This window comes from Prorops nasuta, unplaced genomic scaffold (assembly GCF_024137725.1).
Source record: "Prorops nasuta isolate Cenicafe-Biocafe unplaced genomic scaffold, Cenicafe_Pnas_1.2 PNAS00003, whole genome shotgun sequence".
NCBI classification, from domain to species: Eukaryota; Metazoa; Arthropoda; class Insecta; order Hymenoptera; family Bethylidae; genus Prorops; species Prorops nasuta.
In genome coordinates this window covers 723,501-741,799 of record NW_027116800.1, presented here as the reverse complement: position 1 = coordinate 741,799, position 18,299 = coordinate 723,501, and the positions used below count along the sequence as shown (strand labels likewise).

Sequence of the window (18,299 nt, the reverse complement as noted above, 5' to 3'; positions counted from 1 at the left end):
AACATCCATCGTCGTGCTTTTACGTGTTGCCCACCCACCAAGATGGCTCCTCTACGGGGCAATACTCGATGTTTGACATAAAGTTATTTACATGCTCAGCCATTAACCATTGCCAGACGAGATTTTCAACACTTTTTATCCATCAACGCGAAATTACGGGGAAGTCTAGGATGATGCAATTGGTGAAATAGTGAAAGATCGAACGGATTTTCCAAGTTTTTCTCGTCAGGGACGGCCGGCCTGTATGAAAAACGTCGCCGGAGGAATGTCCGTGCTCTCCTGTGGCTGTACAGGTCGCATCGTTTTTCAGGTAAAATTTTCACCTAAAAATTTACAGCCTTTATTATCCTACCGACCTTAGAATAGGGACTTAAAGAAATTTAACGGTAAGATGATTCGATTGACTAGAATATTTTATCTTGGCAATCATTGTGAGATTGTGTACAATGCATATTGATCTATTCGTAGCTGTCATTTGTGTATCGAATAATTTCGGCCCCAAGCGTCATTCGCGTCATTCATTTTTTCCTCTTCGGTATAAAACATTACATTTTCGTCAGTTTGTCTAATTATTTTCGTAAGCTATTATATGGCACGTGATGGAATTTAAAAATTTTAAAGTCCATTTATTCACGTGCGTCGTTCCTTTGTACTGGCTCCTCACTTTCTTTTTCATCACCTTTCACCAATTGAAAACACCTGTTTTCTTTTAATTAAAAGTCCCTCATACTGTAAAATCTGATTTTTAATGAATTAATACTTGTAAGTTTTGGAGTTGCTCCTTTGTAACTAATCTTATTTTAACAAGTAATTCCTAATCCTATATTTATAATTTCTTATAGGGAAATTAAATTCTCTTTCCCAATTAGATACTGATACCAAATAAATCTTTAAAGTTTTATAAATTATTCTATTTTATTGAAATCCATGTCAGTTTCTCTTTTTTATTTCAGGTACACAGTGCCATTCCAAAGAACAATTGCTCATGTCTGTGCTAAACTATAATTCAATGTTTAAACCTAAATGTAACATTTAATAATAACTTTAAATCTGTGTTACTAATTTAGATTGATATAGTATTTGCATTTGTGTCCTAATAAAAGTATAGCATTTATAGAAATCTTTGTAACAAATGAAATATTGACAAATGCTACCTTTATAAAAACTTCTTTATCAATACTGATGTGTTTCTGCCTTGATTTGTAATATCAGGCATGGAAGGGTAATAGTTGGAAGAAAAACGCACGACTTGAGATGTCACCAAAGGAAAATTGTATCGGCTTTTACACAAATTTATAGACCTAATATAATGACCAAAGGATTAAGGAAAAATTTGTAGTAGTTATAAGAAGTATATAAATGATATTTAGACATACTCCAAAATGTCTTGAATAGCAGTATTTGTAATAATTACCATAAAAATTTTTCACACATTTAATAATAATACTTATTACTAATTGATAAAAAGCCTTAAACATGGCGAGAAAAAGTGATAATCTTAAAGCGATGAATGTGGCGGTGGTTGGCCTGTCTGGCACAGAAAAAGACAAAGGTCAGGTTGGTGTAGGGAAATCATGTTTATGCAATCGTTTTATGAGGTCACTCAGTGATGATTACAGCGTGGACCATATTTCAGTGCTCTCGCAAGTAAATACTTTTTTCGCAAACATTTATTATACCAATTTTAATATTACTTGTTACTAATTTACTGAACCATTTTTAGTCTGATTTTAGTGGCAGAGTAGTGAATAACGACCATTTCTTGTACTGGGGAGAAGTTGTAAAAGCAGCAGAAGATGGAACCGAGTTTCAATTTCAAGTCATAGAACATACAGAATTTATAGATGATGCATCTTTCCAACCATTCAAGGGTGGTAAAATGGAGCCATATGCAAAGAGGTGCTCGGCCACTAAAATCACAAGTGCTGAAAAATTAATGTATATTTGCAAAAATCAGCTTGGTATAGAAAAGGAATACGAGCAGAAAGTGTTGCCAGATGGCAAATTAAATATTGATGGTTTTTTGTGTGTATTTGATGTCAGTGTGGTTCCGAATAGATCAATCGAAAAGCAAGTTGAAATAGTAGCAAATATACTGAACAATTTAATGAAAACCAAAAAGCCTATCGTGCTGGTTACCACAAAGAACGATGACGCAAACGATCAATATATAAAGGAAGCAGAAAAGTTAATTATGCGCAAAGAATATAAAGGCTCGATTTTAATCGTTGAAACATCTGCCCATGAAAATATTAACATAGATTTAGCTTTCATGATCATAGCACAATTAATAGATAAAACTAAGATGCGCAGTAAAGTAACACCCTATTCCGAAGCAGCAAGATCTCGAAAAGAATTGTTAGATGCCTCCACAGATTCCTTGCAAAGATTAATACGAATTCACGTCACTGACTATAGAGCATTATGGTCTCAAGCTTCTAAAAAACTTGCTCAACACAAAGAGTTTTCAACATTTGTAGAACTATTTGGCATAGATGCTACTCAAAGATTATTTAGAAGACATATTAAGAAACTTAAAGATGAACAAGTAGCTAAAAAGATTCAAGGATATTTAGATATGCTACCAGATATTCTACATGAGATATGTCCAGATATAGCAAGTCTTATAAATGAGTAAGTTTGGAAAGCATGGAATTTGCTATTACAAGCATAAAACTATATTTTATTTGAAGTTATTAATTAGTTAATTTTTTTAGGGACTGGCCTACTGTACAACAGTACATTAAAGAACATGCAGATTTTCATCAATACTTTTACGAATGTCCAGAAGATATTCCTTGGATAGATTATGATTTTGGAGAAAATAATACTTCTAAAATACCATATGATGTCTTAGAAACTCCAGAGGCTGAGACGGTTTTTAAAAATCATATAAATGCACTGCAACTAGAACAGCGGCGCTTAGAGTAAGCTTTTTTAGTTTCAAAGATTTAAAGATTCTTCTGGTGTGAGCGGCTGAGAAAAACGATTATTTTCAAAGTATTTCGATAAATAGTCGGCCGTCAAAACCGTGAAAACGATTATACTAATTTAAAACATGCAAAAAAGAGTATCGATTTTTCCAACTTTTCACACTAGGGGGGCAACTGATAAATTATTGATATTGAAAAATAGGCTTATTAACTTTCAGTTTTGGTGATGGATATTAATTTATTTTAATTAGAAATAACACAGCACTAACTTATTTTGTAATATAATTATAGAATTATTAGATGGTAGTTAACTTATTTAATTATTTACAAATTAATTATCGAACACTAACGCTTTGCTTTCTTTTGGGTGGCGTTTCTTTCTGCAGACTTCCAAAAAGGTAATTTACGCTTTTGTTATTGCTTTTATTCTTTGCATTATTATACTTATAACATTGGCACGATCTATTTTACTAGATTGCACTTTTTATAATCACAATTCATTCTTTGTTTACAAGCAAAGCCAAAAAAGTTATTTGTATATTAAGCAAAATCATAGAAACAAAGTATATAATTATTTAAACAAATAACGTATCTTTAGGTGGAAGAAGCAATTTAAACAATTACTTGAGGAGACTGGTTATGTTACTCCTGGAAAACATTTGGCCGAAGTTCGAGTACTTTTTATGGGTCGAGAATGTTTTGAAGCTCTATCCCATCATGACTGTCAAGAGATTTATGATCAACATCAGAAAGAAATTATAGAGAAAGCTAAACACAACTTTCAAGTAAGCAAACAAAATAAAAAAGCTGCAATGAAGCTAATTTGATAAACATGTTCCTAAATTAATCCTGTACTTCTTGATTTGTAGGAACTATTATTGGAGCATGCAGATTTATTTTATCATTTTAAAAGTATAGCTCCAGCTGGAACAATTACTCAAGACGACATCAAAGAGATTACAGATGCTTTATTGGACGATTTTAGGTAAAGGAAATTAAAATTAAAAATATTTTTAGCAACATATTAGTTGGCTTATTGCATTTGTTAACATTTGACTAACATTACAGGTATAAAGCTTTAGACAGATTGGATCAAGATAGAAAGTTAATGCTTTTCCAGCATTTAGGATTCGTTCATTGTCCAATAAGAGAGCACTGTCCAGCTTATCCAAATTGCATGGATGCTCTCATAGAAAGAATATTAGGAACGAAGGCCCATAGGTATAATAAATTAAAAAGTATTAATTTTTTTTTTATTCGATTTATGCAGTGTTACAATTTTCTCAGACCTTCTTCTTGGAATCATAGCAGCCAATGGCAACTGACGTCTGAGAATAATCAGCTAAATCTGGTTATTCTTGGATGCAGTGGACTCGGAGAAGAATTTGCTAGTGAAATCAGAGCGCAGACTGATGATGATGAAGTGGAGATTGATTCTCAGTTGTACACACTTGGCTATAGAATTATCGATGGAGATGTTGGACTACCCCATAATTCCTTTACTACTTCCGATTTTATGCCTCATGGTACTTCATTTTATTGCTAGAAAAAATAAATCTATGGAAGCGATAAATCTAAAAATATTTATTATTCTTTTCAGGATCATTTTGCATTTACTCCAATGAAGATTCTTTCGAATATATACGCTCGTCTTTGGAGAAAACTTTGCTTTCAAATTTGGAGCAAGAAGACAGATTACCTTTCCAGGGATTGCCGATTGTTATCATGTTTGTACCAGAATCTACAGTTGATGAATCTGAGGCCATAAGATTGCGAGAGGAAGGACAAAATCTCGCGGATAGGTAAATTTGCTGTTTTATGATACTCAAATACGGATAATAAAGATATTAGTTGACATTTTCATAGCTTTATTGTTTTATAGCCTGCAGTGTCCATTTATTGACGTTTGTATAGAGGATTTGGAGCAAGACAAAAGATTTCCAACTCCATTAGTTAAAGACGCACTGCAACAACTAATTCAATCTATAAATCATCGCGCAGGATTTTTAAATATTTATCAAAGCGTTATTGAATGTTTAGAACCCGACATTAGGTATTGGGAATAATTCTGATCTTGTCTACATAATTTGGTTGATATTGCTATTCTTAATAAATAATTCATTTCAGAATAATAATGTGCATGTTTTGCGGAGATCCTTTTTCCGTGGAAAACGTCCTTGGTCCATTGTTGAGTCATCAGTGTTGTTTCCTTAGCGGAGATAGATCAATAGTCTTGGAAACGTTTTTAGGGGAATCCAAACGAAGAGTGGAAGTTATCATTTCTAGTTTTCATGGTGCAAATGCATTTAGAGATGAATTAGTGCATGGTTTTATACTGGTTTATTCTACAAAAAGGAAAGCTTCCTTAGCTACCCTCAAGTAAGCTTAAACTTTAATTTTGTCTTACAGTTTCTTCTAATGTTTATTTTTTTTTATATTTTGTTTAATAAATTTTAATTTAACTGTTTCCAGTGCATTCTCCATGAATATACCAAATCTACCGATTCAAATAATGGCTGTGACGGACAATGGAGGTGCTAATGCTTACTTCAGTAACGATTTGAGTCATTTACTTATTACAGAAGGAAATGCAACTGCTGACAGATTACAAGCTCATTTTATGACATCTGCCTCAAGTTGTCAACAAAAAAGTATTATTTTTACATTTTTTTTATTTATGCATGGTTTAGGCCAACTGCTAAAGCTTTTAAAATTTGGAAAAATTAACATAGTTCTAATCTAAATTTATGTATACTTTTAGCTGCATTTTACACACCTTTTTTCAAAGAAGTTTGGGATAAGAAGCCGGAAATTGAACAGGCGTTTAATATGGAGGAGCCTGGCAATCTAAACGATAGCGGAGAAGGTACACTGGAATATTCTGGATTGCACCCTATGCCACCACCGAGACACGAAAGCTATCACTTACAGACACCGGATGATGGGTAAGTAAACTGGAAGCAACTGATGTATTAGATGTAGTAATGTCTGTGTCTCTGTAACTTAAAAGTCTAACGTGAAGTAGTATGTCTGTAACTTTTAGAAGTGGATCCGAGTCGTACGAGCAACTTACTCCGGATGGAGATCTCGGGGACACTGGGATGAACGAGCACTTCCCTGACAACCGGGCCACACCTAGCGATGATAGTGATATTTATAGCCAAGTTGATTTTTATCGAGAGGAGAGGGAAAGGGAGCTACTGAAGAGTGGGGACATTGCTAATAAATTATCTGGTTAGTCACTGAATGATATCTGTATCAGTTCTAAATTTTAAATCACGGAGGATACATAACGTTTTTTATGTTTCATTCGGTGCAAGTGCATATAAAATAAAATTTAAATTATATTCTACAATTTTTCTGTATAATGCCGTACAGAGATGATCTAAGTATTTAAGAAATTATGTGTTTATTATCACTAGAAATAATATTTACATTGGGAATATATTAAATATTACAGGCTGGGTAAAAGAAACGTTTATGCATCAAGACGGTGTTACGAATAGTTATTCCCATCGAGCATTTACAACAGGACGTAGGCATATTTCCCAGGCCAAGCCGAGGCCAAAAGGGAATAGTCAAACTCTGAAGCAGCCAGGAAAAATCAACCTGAAAGATTTCTCTAATGTGACCGATGCCATTGCCAGAATGACTATCGGGGAGAAGGATGAACATAGCCACAGAATGACTATGGGGCATGCTCCTCTTGCTACTCCGGAATTGGTGGATCTTGGATCTGAGTACGCACAAGTAAAAGACGTCGTTCCAGGTTTTTACTCTGGTCACGATGGGGACTATATGTATACTCTGGTACAAGATTTTATTAGGAATAACAAATCCAAACTTCGACACAGACGAGAAAAAGGACAGCCATGTAAGAAAACTACAATTAATTGTATTTCATTGGAATGCTACATTTTGTATAGCCTTATGTTAATGTACTTGTGTTATTTTGATTAATAGCTTTCGGTTTTTTTATAGCTTACAGCGATTCCGACTCGGAAGAGAGCTCACTGGAGAGGCAAAGACAAATAGCGGATACTTTGGGGAAAGCAAATAAGAAGTCATCGACCCACAAGCGAATGCGCAAGAAGCGCACTGCTATACCAGTAGCCACTCCAAAAGTACCATCTTTGGCAAGCATGGGAAGTGGAGATGGTATTCTTGGCATAAATTATATTAAAGATAGTAGGGATGAAAAAATGTGGAGAGTAGATCCAGCTGAACGAGGTATATTAAAGGAAGACTTTAGATATATTTGTATATTAAATTTTTATGAATATTGTATTTACGGTAACTTTTTTGTCACAGTATCCAGTGACTCGTCGGATAGTTTAGAGTCCAGTGATCCAGAGCACGGAACTCGATCAAGATCTAAGCAATATAAATATGCTGCTGCCAGTTTACGAAAGAGATTTGAAAACTCGTTGCAGCAACAGCATTTATCAGCAACTTTACAACATCCTTATAGTCTAAAGCATTTGCAGCAGGACATGTACAGTGGTTCTTGTAAGATCAGCTATTTCAGAGGTTTAACTTTAAATCTTTGAGTTCAGTATTAATTAATCAGTGTTAAAATTATAGGGAAACAAAGGGGAGAAAATAGTTTTGGCCTTCCTGATGACGAGTCCAGTCTAGATGTTTCATCCCCACGTGAAATTAATTCACCTAGCGTAAGTGGTGCACTATTTACATTTGACGAATGTTTTTAAATTAAACGATGACTTTAAATAATTATATTTTTTCATCTAGTTTGGAATTCTTGGTAAAGGAAAAGATAACGACAAGTTAACAAGAAAGAAGGATAAACAGAAAGCGAAGGAGGACGAGAAACTTGAAAAACGAAGGCAAAAGGAGGAAAAATTGAAGAAACATGCTGAGAAGGAAAAGGAGAGGGAAAAGAAAAAGCAAGAGAAAATAAAGCAGACAAAGGGTTCTAGCTCTTCTCTACCACCTCAAGTACAGCAACAACCTTTGATCGAAGATTTTGCTCAAAGTGAGACCAATCGGATACCACTGTTTCTCGAAAAATGTGTCCAGTTTATCGAAGAAGAGGGTTTAGATTCCGAAGGAATTTACAGAGTTCCGGGCAATCGAGCGCACGTTGAACTACTCTTTCAAAAATTTGAAGAAGGTATAGATCCTACTATAGATACTAAAATATAAGTGTATTCAGAAATCTAATCAATTTATTTTTTCAGATGATCATGTTGATATACGATCCTTGGATATTCCTGTCAATGCTGTGGCTACCGCATTGAAGGACTTCTTCTCAAAGAGATTGCCACCACTCATTGATAAGGAAAGAATGACTGAATTGGAAGACATATCTGGTAAGCTAAAAAATATGAAGCATCCGAATGGTGTAGGCATATATATATATATATATATATATTAGGGTGGTCATTAAAAAAAAAAATTTGGCAGATCCTTAAAAAACACTAGTATTTGATGAGAAACTACAGTGGTTGAACCCTGTGGCCTGACAAATGATGGAAACACGTGCCTCATTGCGATCAAATATAATTTTCGAAGAATTTTACAGTTTTTCGCAGATAACTCATTAAATATTCGATTCTATGAAAAGATGCATATAACCTTTTCTCTGAAGAATAAAATTCTACATAATAAAGATTCTATACATTTTTCTTCTATAATGCATACTAATCGAGATATTCCTGAAAAATCGATCCTCTTTTTCGTTTATACACATTATATTGATATGTTTATATGAATAATTATTTTTAGTTTACCGTACAATTAACATATTTTATTAAATTAAGAGAAATAAAATGTGTAACTACAGCGAAATAAGAATAACTACTCATATGAGCATGCCAATATAATGTGTATAAACGAAAAAGAGGATCGATTTTTCAGGAATATCTCGATTAGTATGCATTCTAGAAGAAAAATGTATAGAATCTTTATTATGTAGAATTTTATTCTTCAGAGAAAATGTTATATGCATCTTTTCATAGAGTCGAATATTTAATGAGTTATCTGCGAAAAACTGTAAAATTCTTCGAAAATTATATTTGATCGCATTGAGGCACGTGTTTCCATCATTTGTCAGACCACAGGTTTCAACCACCGTAGTTTTTCATCAAATACTAGTGGTTTTTGGGGATCCGTCAAAAAATTTATTTTTAACGACCACCCTAATATTGATTTAAGCTATCAATAGTATACATAAGCCATTTCATTTTTGCAAGTAAGCTATGTCTGTATATTGTGATAATAGCGTTATTGTTTATTTTTTACTTATATTAGGTGCACGTGGTATCAGTAAACCAATGTCATCAACTTGTATGAATATGGAAGGTTAGTACTTTTTTACGCTATCTGTTTTTAGTTATCAAATTCATATTATGTAAGATGTTTGATGGAGATAATCTAGAAGTATATCACTTATCTTTTAATTACAGATCGGAGTTGCAGGCTTCTGGCTCTGCGATTAATGCTCAATAAATTAAATCCAGTGAACTTTGACGTGCTTAAATTTATTTTCCATCATTTTGTAAAGTAAGTTTTGGTTATAATAATGAAATTATTAAAAGCATATTAGAATGAAGCAATTGGGATACAAAGTTTTAATGACAAATATTAATTGCAGGGTGGCGGAGAATTGTAAACTGAATAGTATGGATAGTAAAAATTTGGCGATTTGCTGGTGGCCTACATTATTACCAATAGAATTTAACGATCTTGGCAGATTTGAAGCTATGAGGCCGTATCTGGAGGATGTAGTGCAAACGATGATCGATCAATATCCTTTCCTCTTCTGTGGCGAAGAAGCCATAGTAATGGTTTAGTGAAAAATGTGTGCTGCTTCTCAGTGTAGGGCAAAACTTAATTTACTCGAACAATAATGCGAGACGAGAATGATCTTATTTCCAAGAAAGGCGTAAAGCATTCGGAACTATCCGATACATATTATGTGTTAAAACATAATGATTGGTCTAATTATGTAGCTCGTAATACTCCTTTGGTCCTAGATTAGTCCAAGTACGATTAGGCTAGACTGCGCAACAAATATGGAACAAATTAATTTAAGTTCTTATTTTAGAGATATGTTTTTTCAATTGACCAAGAAATTGATCGATGGTCCTAAGATGGCTGTTTGCAGGTCAGATAATAATACGATTAATAAAGTCAATCAATGTGTCATAACAGTATGTATGTATCATGTTGGGTGTATTCAGAGCGATGTATTTATTATGTATTAGTAATATAAGGCTCAATATTCGACACCAGCGGATAACTATAGTGAAAAATCGGTGTTGCTTTTCACCAGCTTCTATCAATCTAGAGATCATTATGAACTAATCATTTTTTAATAATTCTTTTTAATCCAGATGAAAATTTTTAACCCAAAGAAAAAGAAATTCTAATATTAATAATAATTATTAATAATTTACTTTTATAGAATAACAAAGCACTAAAGGATTCGTTAACAAATTTACGATTTACAAAGGGAAGTGTTTCGACGTGAAATCATTTGGAGAAATTTCTATATTAGAAATATATCAAGACGTCCAATTAAAAATTTGCTGGGAAGTTAATTGCGCAGCGTCTTTTTTATTGTATTTTACATGATACTTTTTTCAAATTTATTTATTTCTTTTTCAAAGGGCACTACAACATATTTCATTTTTTAACAAATACGATAGAAAGCCATTTACGATTTATGATAAAATTGTACGAATTGATAGCGCTGGAATTCTAACTTTATAGACATACTTTAGATATACTATTTAATACAAAATGATATTAGGTATTACATTTTCTGTATCTTAAATCGAATTAGACAAAGGATATTAACTGTATCTGAATAGTTACAAAATAATTATTCTTTGAGTAATTAATTAACTATTTTTTGGTTCAAGATCTGATGGAAACAGTTAAGAACTATGATGAATTTTATATATACATAAATTGATGCTACGTTTATAATACCTTTAATCAGCTCCGTAGTAGAAGCTACAATTTTAAAGGACGTATCTTTCTTTTCTCTTCTCTCTCTCTCTCTGTCTATCATTCCAAAAATTATACTTAATTGAATTGTAGCTTTTAGCTAAGGAAACTGTTAAGAAAACATCCGTTTGCAAAATACTGAGAAACATTCCTATTAGGTGATGAACATGTGCATTTGAAAGCAAAATTATCTTATCAGGGTGTGGAAGCAATATCGATTTGCAATTTTCGCGTATATCTTACGTACAATTATTCCCATCTTCAAGTGCACATTTTTCTAGTTTTTCTTTTTGGTACATATAAGGGAACATAGCGATATTTCCAAGATCTGTGTGCTATAAGAGCAGTTAAAACCGGCATTGGATCGTACATTCCTGTTTAATCGTATAAAAGTTTTATACATTCTTATGTACACTGATATTGTATAACGCAAAAATATCAACAAATTAATATTGCAATATTCAAGATACGCTCATCAAATTATTATAGCGATCTCTCGTTATATCTATCGATACGTAAAAGAAACCAAAACTTTGTTATTACTATACCCTATGCAAGATCGGAACAATATTTTTCTGTCAGTATTTTGATACGATTTCGATTCAGTAAAATTTCATCATATTTGGTAATTGTTAAGTCGATTTATTGCAATATTACATTTTTTTAATTTTATTGTAGAATTTTTAGTTATTAAGGAATTTAGCTGTTAAATTCCTCGCTACTATAGATCGATTCATATTATTTCATATAACTTTTAGTGGCTTGAAAATAGGTTCAAGAATGAATTGAATTGATTTAACAAAAATTTAATTAATGCTCGAGAAATTCGTAACTTATGGTTACTGTGATACTATCAAATCAAATGAATCTGATTTTCCCTCATGATTTTTAAACTGATATAACGTGTATTATAATTGTATAGTTCCATCGAGTGTTAGCTAATTTCCTTTTATAATCTCTCTTATATTTATTCTCGTCAATGTTACATTTGATGCAAACGTTTCAGTGTTAGTTTTTAGAGCTTTGCTCATTCCAATCTGTGAACTTGGGTTGTTTTTAGTTGTCGTCCGCAGGTTTTGCCACAGGAAGCCCAGGACTCGTAAACTCTGAGGCTTTCCACGATAATAGAGTGACTTCAGACCCAAATGCATGAAAAAAAGTTAAATAATTATTACTCTATGTACTTTCTATATCTAGGGTCTCAAATTCTTTTCTACCAAAAATAGGGAGCACGTTAGTTTATCTAGTAATTTACAGAATTATTTTCAAGATAAATTAATCATTAATAAGATATTAAAATAATTAAAGGAGTAACACTTTCTTAAGATTTTTAAGTTTATAAGCGAGTATCTTTGACAATGTTACTCTCTATCGGACGCAAACAAAATTACAAAATTTATTAATTTGAGATCTGAAGATACAAATAATTTCAGACTGGTCTATAAAATCGTTGAACGCCTCATTGGAGTCTGCCTCGATGAGAATATATTTCTATTAACTAAATTAAATGCATTTATAAATGTCGTCATTTATATACTTAACGGTTTTTGTAAATATTCAATACATATATAAATATTATATATATTATATATATAATATGTAAATGGCAGAGCCCCTGTCCTCGTTGTAATAGTAATCAGTGACGCTGTAAATGACGAAGGTCTTTCGACATTTAAAAATTTCCTAGAATAACTTTGCGCTTTAAATACTTCGGTGATATATATATACATATATTGCATGTATATATCATTATAGTCATTACAGCGATCCTTTGCCAAAAGTTTATTGTCTACAGTACAATTGTCCGTTTTTTATAAGGAATTAAATGAGACGCGATGCGTTTTCACCATTGAAGGAACTTTGAGAATTTTTCGTAAAGATAAATTGGTCGATCTGTGGACGTTGTAAGCTTAAGTAAGCTTAATTACCGATACTCATTAAGGTTTAAGTAGAGCGCGCGAATAAGCGAGGAAGCGCCCATGGAAGAGAGGACGTGATTATAATTACTGTTTGCGAGTTTATCTGTATCTTTATCAGTAATCGAACGGTTGACTCAAATCCCTCACGAATTTTCCATGACAGAAATGAACTTTCAAGACCACAGTGAGTGCCAATTACTACCAATTCTCGTTAATCTATCCCGCATAGAATTGCGAGAACTCCATTACTTTTTCCAGAAGGTGAATATTAAGAATGAAAAAGGCATGCAAATGACAAATTTTCTTCATCTTTCTGGTTAAGAGTCGAGGAGTAAGTGCGATCTGGGTAGTGGAGATTTGAGGCTGAGTAGCTTCCGGTGCTCGGTGCGATCTTGATAATAAAGATAGCCAATAGTGATAGAGTTTTTAACTTGTGAAAGGAAGTGTGGTTGGGGAGTTATGATGAAAAAGGGGAGACAGTTTTATACCGATGATGACTTGCTGAATTACAATGTTTCTTGAGTAAGAGATATGCACATTGAAAGAAAAGTGGAAGAGAGTTCAGCTTTTAGCGACATAAATTAGTTAATGCGATTGAGAAGAGAGTGGTGGGGTGTGTGATCGCGCGCGCGCCCGAGTGTTTGTATGCGTGTGTGCGTGCGTGTATTGAAGGAGAATAAGAAATAGAGGAAAGAATCGTATATATATGCACGTTGATTCAGTTTGGGATCTACAGTGCCAGGCCACTTCGTACAAATCTGTGTCATATTTTTTTCTTTTTAATTAATGTTTAATTCATTAATTCCTTCCTATGATTATTTAACCGGATAGTGCGAGGGAATTGGTTACCAGAACCTGTTGCTTCAGTTATTTTAATATTCATGGTATCATAGCTTTCTAACAACTCCATTTCATGTCACATATATATATATATATATGTCTTTTTGATCAATTTTATTTTGAAATAACCCGATGACCTTTTTAACCTTATTTCTTACAAGTTAACTTTAGCTATTTATTGTTTAATTTTGAATGAGAATCGTTTCATTCGTACCTCATGCATCACTTTTGCCTAGCACTGTAAAACCTTCGAGCCACTCTCTGGTTTTTCACGTTCTGTGTAAAAAAGGAAGCGCTAATTTTGCAAGTTTAATTGATTAGCCTAGAATGTTACCGACAATTTACAGCAGATCCGATGCGAGGAACCGAAAGGAGATCGAAGATTTCGGCCAGAGACGATTGGGCAACATGCGAATGACAATTGTATACAATTGAAATTAGTATTAGGGCTTCTTAGATGAATTTGCCAAGCGTATACTAAGTGTGAATAATTATAAAGTCGCATGTTTTATAGAGATCTTTTCATTGTTAACTATAATAGTTTGCGGGAATCTGCAGGGAATAGAGAAAATGTTGCACGTTTTTATTAGAAAATGAAAAAGAAAAAAAGAGAGCCGAGAAACCATGGACCAGCTCGGGGTTCAAACGGGTCCTGGTTGTTGTGTCAATTTTTTTAAACGTGCTTAGTAACGTGGCTAAATCTTGATGATATTGTGAAAAATTAGGCTATGGAATTATTGATAAATTTCCTTGTGCGTATCTTTAATAGTCTCTAATTGATTAGCTCTTTGCCTTGTATGATTATTATCGTTATTATTCGTGACAATTGTAAATGTGTAGTGACTAAATTGTAATTACTATTAAATTACTCAGCTAAAGTATATTTAACGTTGTGCGTTTCCGGTGCATTATGCATCTGCCAAGATGCTTCTTAGGAAATGCGGTGCCCGGCAGTTTGCGAGAGGCTTTCTCATTATTGAAGAGGTCTAATGGATATTCTGTAAATTACTCTTGGATTTTTTGTTGTTGTAAAACCACGCTCCATTTCAGTTTTATTTCTGGATTCTCGTGAAGAAAATATGGCAATGATATTGAAAGGCAAAGAGCTAAGTGGATGCTTCTGAATGTGTATATACTGTAACTCGAACTCACTGGCGTTGTATCGTGCTGGAGAAGGATGCTCAGCAGTTCTGATCGAGGTAGGAATCCACGAATGGATAATCCTTGAAAATTAAACATCGACTTGAACGTCAATTACACTCTCAACATCGAATGAATCGTGTTACCATCGTCAGCATCATTTTAAGTAACTCGTTATCACCGTTGTCAAAACTTGCGATCTTCAAGAAGATTTCCATTATATCGCAGGAAATCTGACGTTTGAAGAACTTGGACAAGAGTGAACGAAGAGTGATCACACCGATTGAAATAATTACTTTCGAGGTAATTAAAGGCTCGAATGATCACGAACTTTGAGCATCTTAAGAGAGGAGCTGAAGAGTGCAGCAAGATTGGCCGGTGCTCCGAGAGTGAGAAAATTCTAAGGTCTCTCGTGTCTGATAAGGTTCTCGCGGAATCTTCGATCGTCCTTTCCACGAGAGTAAAGGCTGCTGGCGTATTGATGTTACTTGCGTATAAAAATGGGAGAAAAGAAGGGAAGATTCCTTTCGGGGCTCGCAACTCCGATGAGTAAATTAGCGGCGCTGACTTGTAAACATTAACGAATATATAATTGCTTATTGCCGAGCTGTACGGTTATTGATTCGTGATAGCTATATTGAGACCCGTGACACGCTCTTCAAATGATTTATCGCCCCGATGAGCGATGCGTCAATGCCAGAATGGAGCTAATAATTGCTAATATCAAAAGCTAAAGTGATTGTTGAATGTTATCTACGTAATTGAAAGCTTATTTTAGATACCGCTTTTTATAATCGCTATATAATTAACGATTAAGTTTCACGAGATAAACGGTGCTATGGACGATCCTCGCTTAACGAAATTTATTCTTTCACCGATACTCGCTCTTCTTGTCCTTGCTAGCCGCGTCACTTATACAGATTGCTATCCACGACCGTGTTTGTTGAGAAAAAAAAAAAAAAAATACAGATTTTCGTAACGCTTATCGTCGGTCAATCAAAGGGAGCTGCGATAGAGTCATTTTTTTCGATCCACAGTTACGATGAATCGCGTTAAGCGAGGATTATTAGCCGTGTATCAGGTTTCAGTTGTACTGTTTGTATGTGTGTGTAGGTATGGGGGGGGGGGGTGTACGTGAGTGTGTGTGCGTCAGCTCGCTTCGATAACGAATTTCCTTTCGTACAGTTCGACGTAATCATTTATATGAGATCTGAAGCGATCAAAAATGAACGCGTAAACCGTTCGTCGTGATTGATAGACAACGGGGGAAGTAAAACGCAACAAAGTATCGGTGTCCAAGAAATATTTAAAAATAAAAATCGTCTTTATATGTACAATTTAAAAATGTACGTTGAATTCTCTATCTCCTCCAAAACCTTATCCTTCTTATACAGAGTGTTTAATACGAATTTTCTTCAATTCTAATTGTTCTTCACGTGTAGATTGTACGAAAGTTTAATTTTTTCGTATCTCAGTAGTGTGTTATCATTTACAAAAATAATACATTTATTGTGTAACCTAATTGTAAAACTTTCTTGTAACAAAAAATTCGTGCAATTTATACTTTAGAAGTTTTTTAGGGTGAACGTGTTACGCCGACTGCATTGTATATAGGTTCCTTTGAATATTGGATAGTCCGATTTTACCTTCGTATGCAACATACCTCGGGTATAAGTTTTATCGAATTTGCCAAATGTTATTATTACACTGAATTGTGCAGAGTTTATGGTTATTGTAAGAATTAATGTTTATTTTGAATTTGTTTTTATTAGAATTTAATTTATTCTCTGCTGAAACCTCTTTATGCATTTTATATATTTTTTTTAGTCTCTTAAAGTTTGCAGAAAAATGCTCCTCTTATTCGGAAAAAAAGTTGCATTATTTACTCGTGCCCATCAAAACTTGCAGCAAATATAATTTCGCAGTAGATTTAACACTGCTCCAGCAAACTATTGCCCAGTAGTTTATTCAATTTCTTTATAGCTTTAGCAATTTTATAAGAAAGGACAAAAAATACTGCTAGAGCTTCCCTCGACAGCCAAGAACTTTGACGAGAATCGGCAATCGCTAAAAAGTTATTTTTAACGAGTGAGAAGAAAGGACGAATGGGAGCCGTCTGACTGTATATGGATTTTTTCACTGGAAAAGAAAAATTCCGCGAAACGAATGAATATCCTTTGTGATTAAAAATTGATCTAATCAATCGGTCCGATTATTCGCTCGACGGGATTCCTTGATTTAACGAGTTGACTCAATGTGCTAATGAATTTCATTAGCTTGAATTTCTGAGCAATTCTCGGTGTGAAAGCGGTTTTTCAAGTGGCGAAGTACGACGAATCGACTTTTGATTAAAACACATTTTTCAGCCTTATCCGCGTGAATCGAGTTAGCCAGTCGGGCGGCCGTCTCTCATCTTTATAAAACGTTTTTGCGATTAGATTGCCGAAGATCAACCAGGAATTAGAACGCGGAGCTTGCGAGGAAATAAGGTCACATCTTGGCCAGACGAGAAGTGGCCAGTAATTGCACACTGTTGCCGGTTGAGCTCTTCGTTAAAAATCTAAGTTTTTCACCCTGAGTCTCCTAAGCCTTTTGGTTAACAATCCAAGAACCTCCTTGTAAATGCGGAGAAAGCTTGAAACTTCAGTTTTCCAGATACCGAGCTTTGACCTCTCGTCAATCAGCAACTATATACATAAGTAAAGCTTTTCTTTTGCATTTTTTATTTTTCATTTTTATTGTTTTTACTAATTTGACTTTTGAGACAAGATTGAGTTTATAGATCTCTGTTATAGGATCGATTAATTATATTACATTTATTATTGGACGTAAATAGACTTGAGTTAACACAAAAGTGTATTTTTGAAAGATACGAGAGAACATTTGAAAGCAGAAGTAAAGGTGTATATGTATATATGCGTGAAGATAAACGAGCGCATGTATCAATGAAGCTACGAGTGAAAAGGGGTTTGAAGAAATATTTCGAGTAACGTGGAGGGTTAAAGAAACGTTAGTGCCACTGCTGTAAAAGCGTGGTGCTCTTGCTTTTTGAGGTTGCACGCTCTTTCGCGTGTTCATTAGCGGAGCAAATTTACCCACTACCGTAACGCGGCTGACTTCTCATTGTTTGTCAGCATCCAGCGTAGCTAAAGACTCCAGCAATTATTCCGTTTCCCACCATTTCTTGTATTTTTCCCTTCTCCGTAACAACAAAAATAAAAAAGAATTTTCACGCTATCATTTATTCGTTTTTATTAAACCTTCGATTTGTCCCACCTTCGTTATAATTTTGTTTTTAATTAACTATTCGGATGTAATAATTTAACATAAAACTTGTATAATTATCACTGTTATAATCATTAGAGAAACTGTTAGTATGTTTTTAATATTCATGTTATCTCACTTTTTATCATTCTGCTTGATAAGTATAATGAAGGGATCTTCGCACTATTCTTATTAAACTTTCAATTAACTGTATCAACGTAACAAT

At 33.8% G+C, this 18,299-nt stretch overlaps 1 protein-coding gene across 4 annotated transcripts; it reads left to right on the top strand.

Moving 5' to 3' along the window:
* The first annotated feature begins 9 nt into the window (after positions 1 to 9).
* On the top strand, positions 10 to 18,049 carry RhoGAPp190 (Rho GTPase-activating protein 190). 4 transcript variants are annotated; one of them, XM_066747887.1, is made up of 24 exons: positions 10 to 310; positions 954 to 1,647; positions 1,724 to 2,634; positions 2,718 to 2,927; positions 3,320 to 3,331; positions 3,532 to 3,718; positions 3,803 to 3,918; positions 4,002 to 4,154; positions 4,242 to 4,459; positions 4,534 to 4,735; positions 4,816 to 4,986; positions 5,061 to 5,312; positions 5,406 to 5,584; positions 5,695 to 5,878; positions 5,959 to 6,167; positions 6,394 to 6,807; positions 6,915 to 7,163; positions 7,245 to 7,442; positions 7,518 to 7,606; positions 7,686 to 8,067; positions 8,135 to 8,266; positions 9,207 to 9,257; positions 9,362 to 9,458; positions 9,550 to 18,049. In XM_066747887.1, the coding sequence occupies exons 2-24, from the start codon at positions 1,477 to 1,479 to the stop codon at positions 9,746 to 9,748; spliced, it is 4,986 nt and encodes a 1,661-aa protein (XP_066603984.1). In that variant the 5' UTR covers positions 10 to 310; positions 954 to 1,476; the 3' UTR covers positions 9,749 to 18,049. The 4 variants fall into 4 exon arrangements, with proteins under 4 accessions (XP_066603984.1, XP_066603983.1, XP_066603981.1 ...); XM_066747886.1 differs by having other exon boundaries at positions 4,221 to 4,459; positions 5,977 to 6,167; XM_066747884.1 differs by having other exon boundaries at positions 4,221 to 4,459.
* The last annotated feature ends 250 nt before the right edge of the window (positions 18,050 to 18,299 follow it).

Excerpts from the sequence above, each read along its gene's own strand:
- RhoGAPp190 (XM_066747884.1), top strand. The coding sequence starts at position 1,477 with ATGGCGAGAAAAAGTGATAATCTTAAAGCGATGAATGTGGCGGTGGTT. Across the intron at positions 5,313-5,405 it reads GCTTCCTTAGCTACCCTCAA|TGCATTCTCCATGAATATAC; the intron begins GTAAGCTTAAAC and ends AACTGTTTCCAG. Across the intron at positions 6,168-6,393 it reads CATTGCTAATAAATTATCTG|GCTGGGTAAAAGAAACGTTT; the intron begins GTTAGTCACTGA and ends TAAATATTACAG.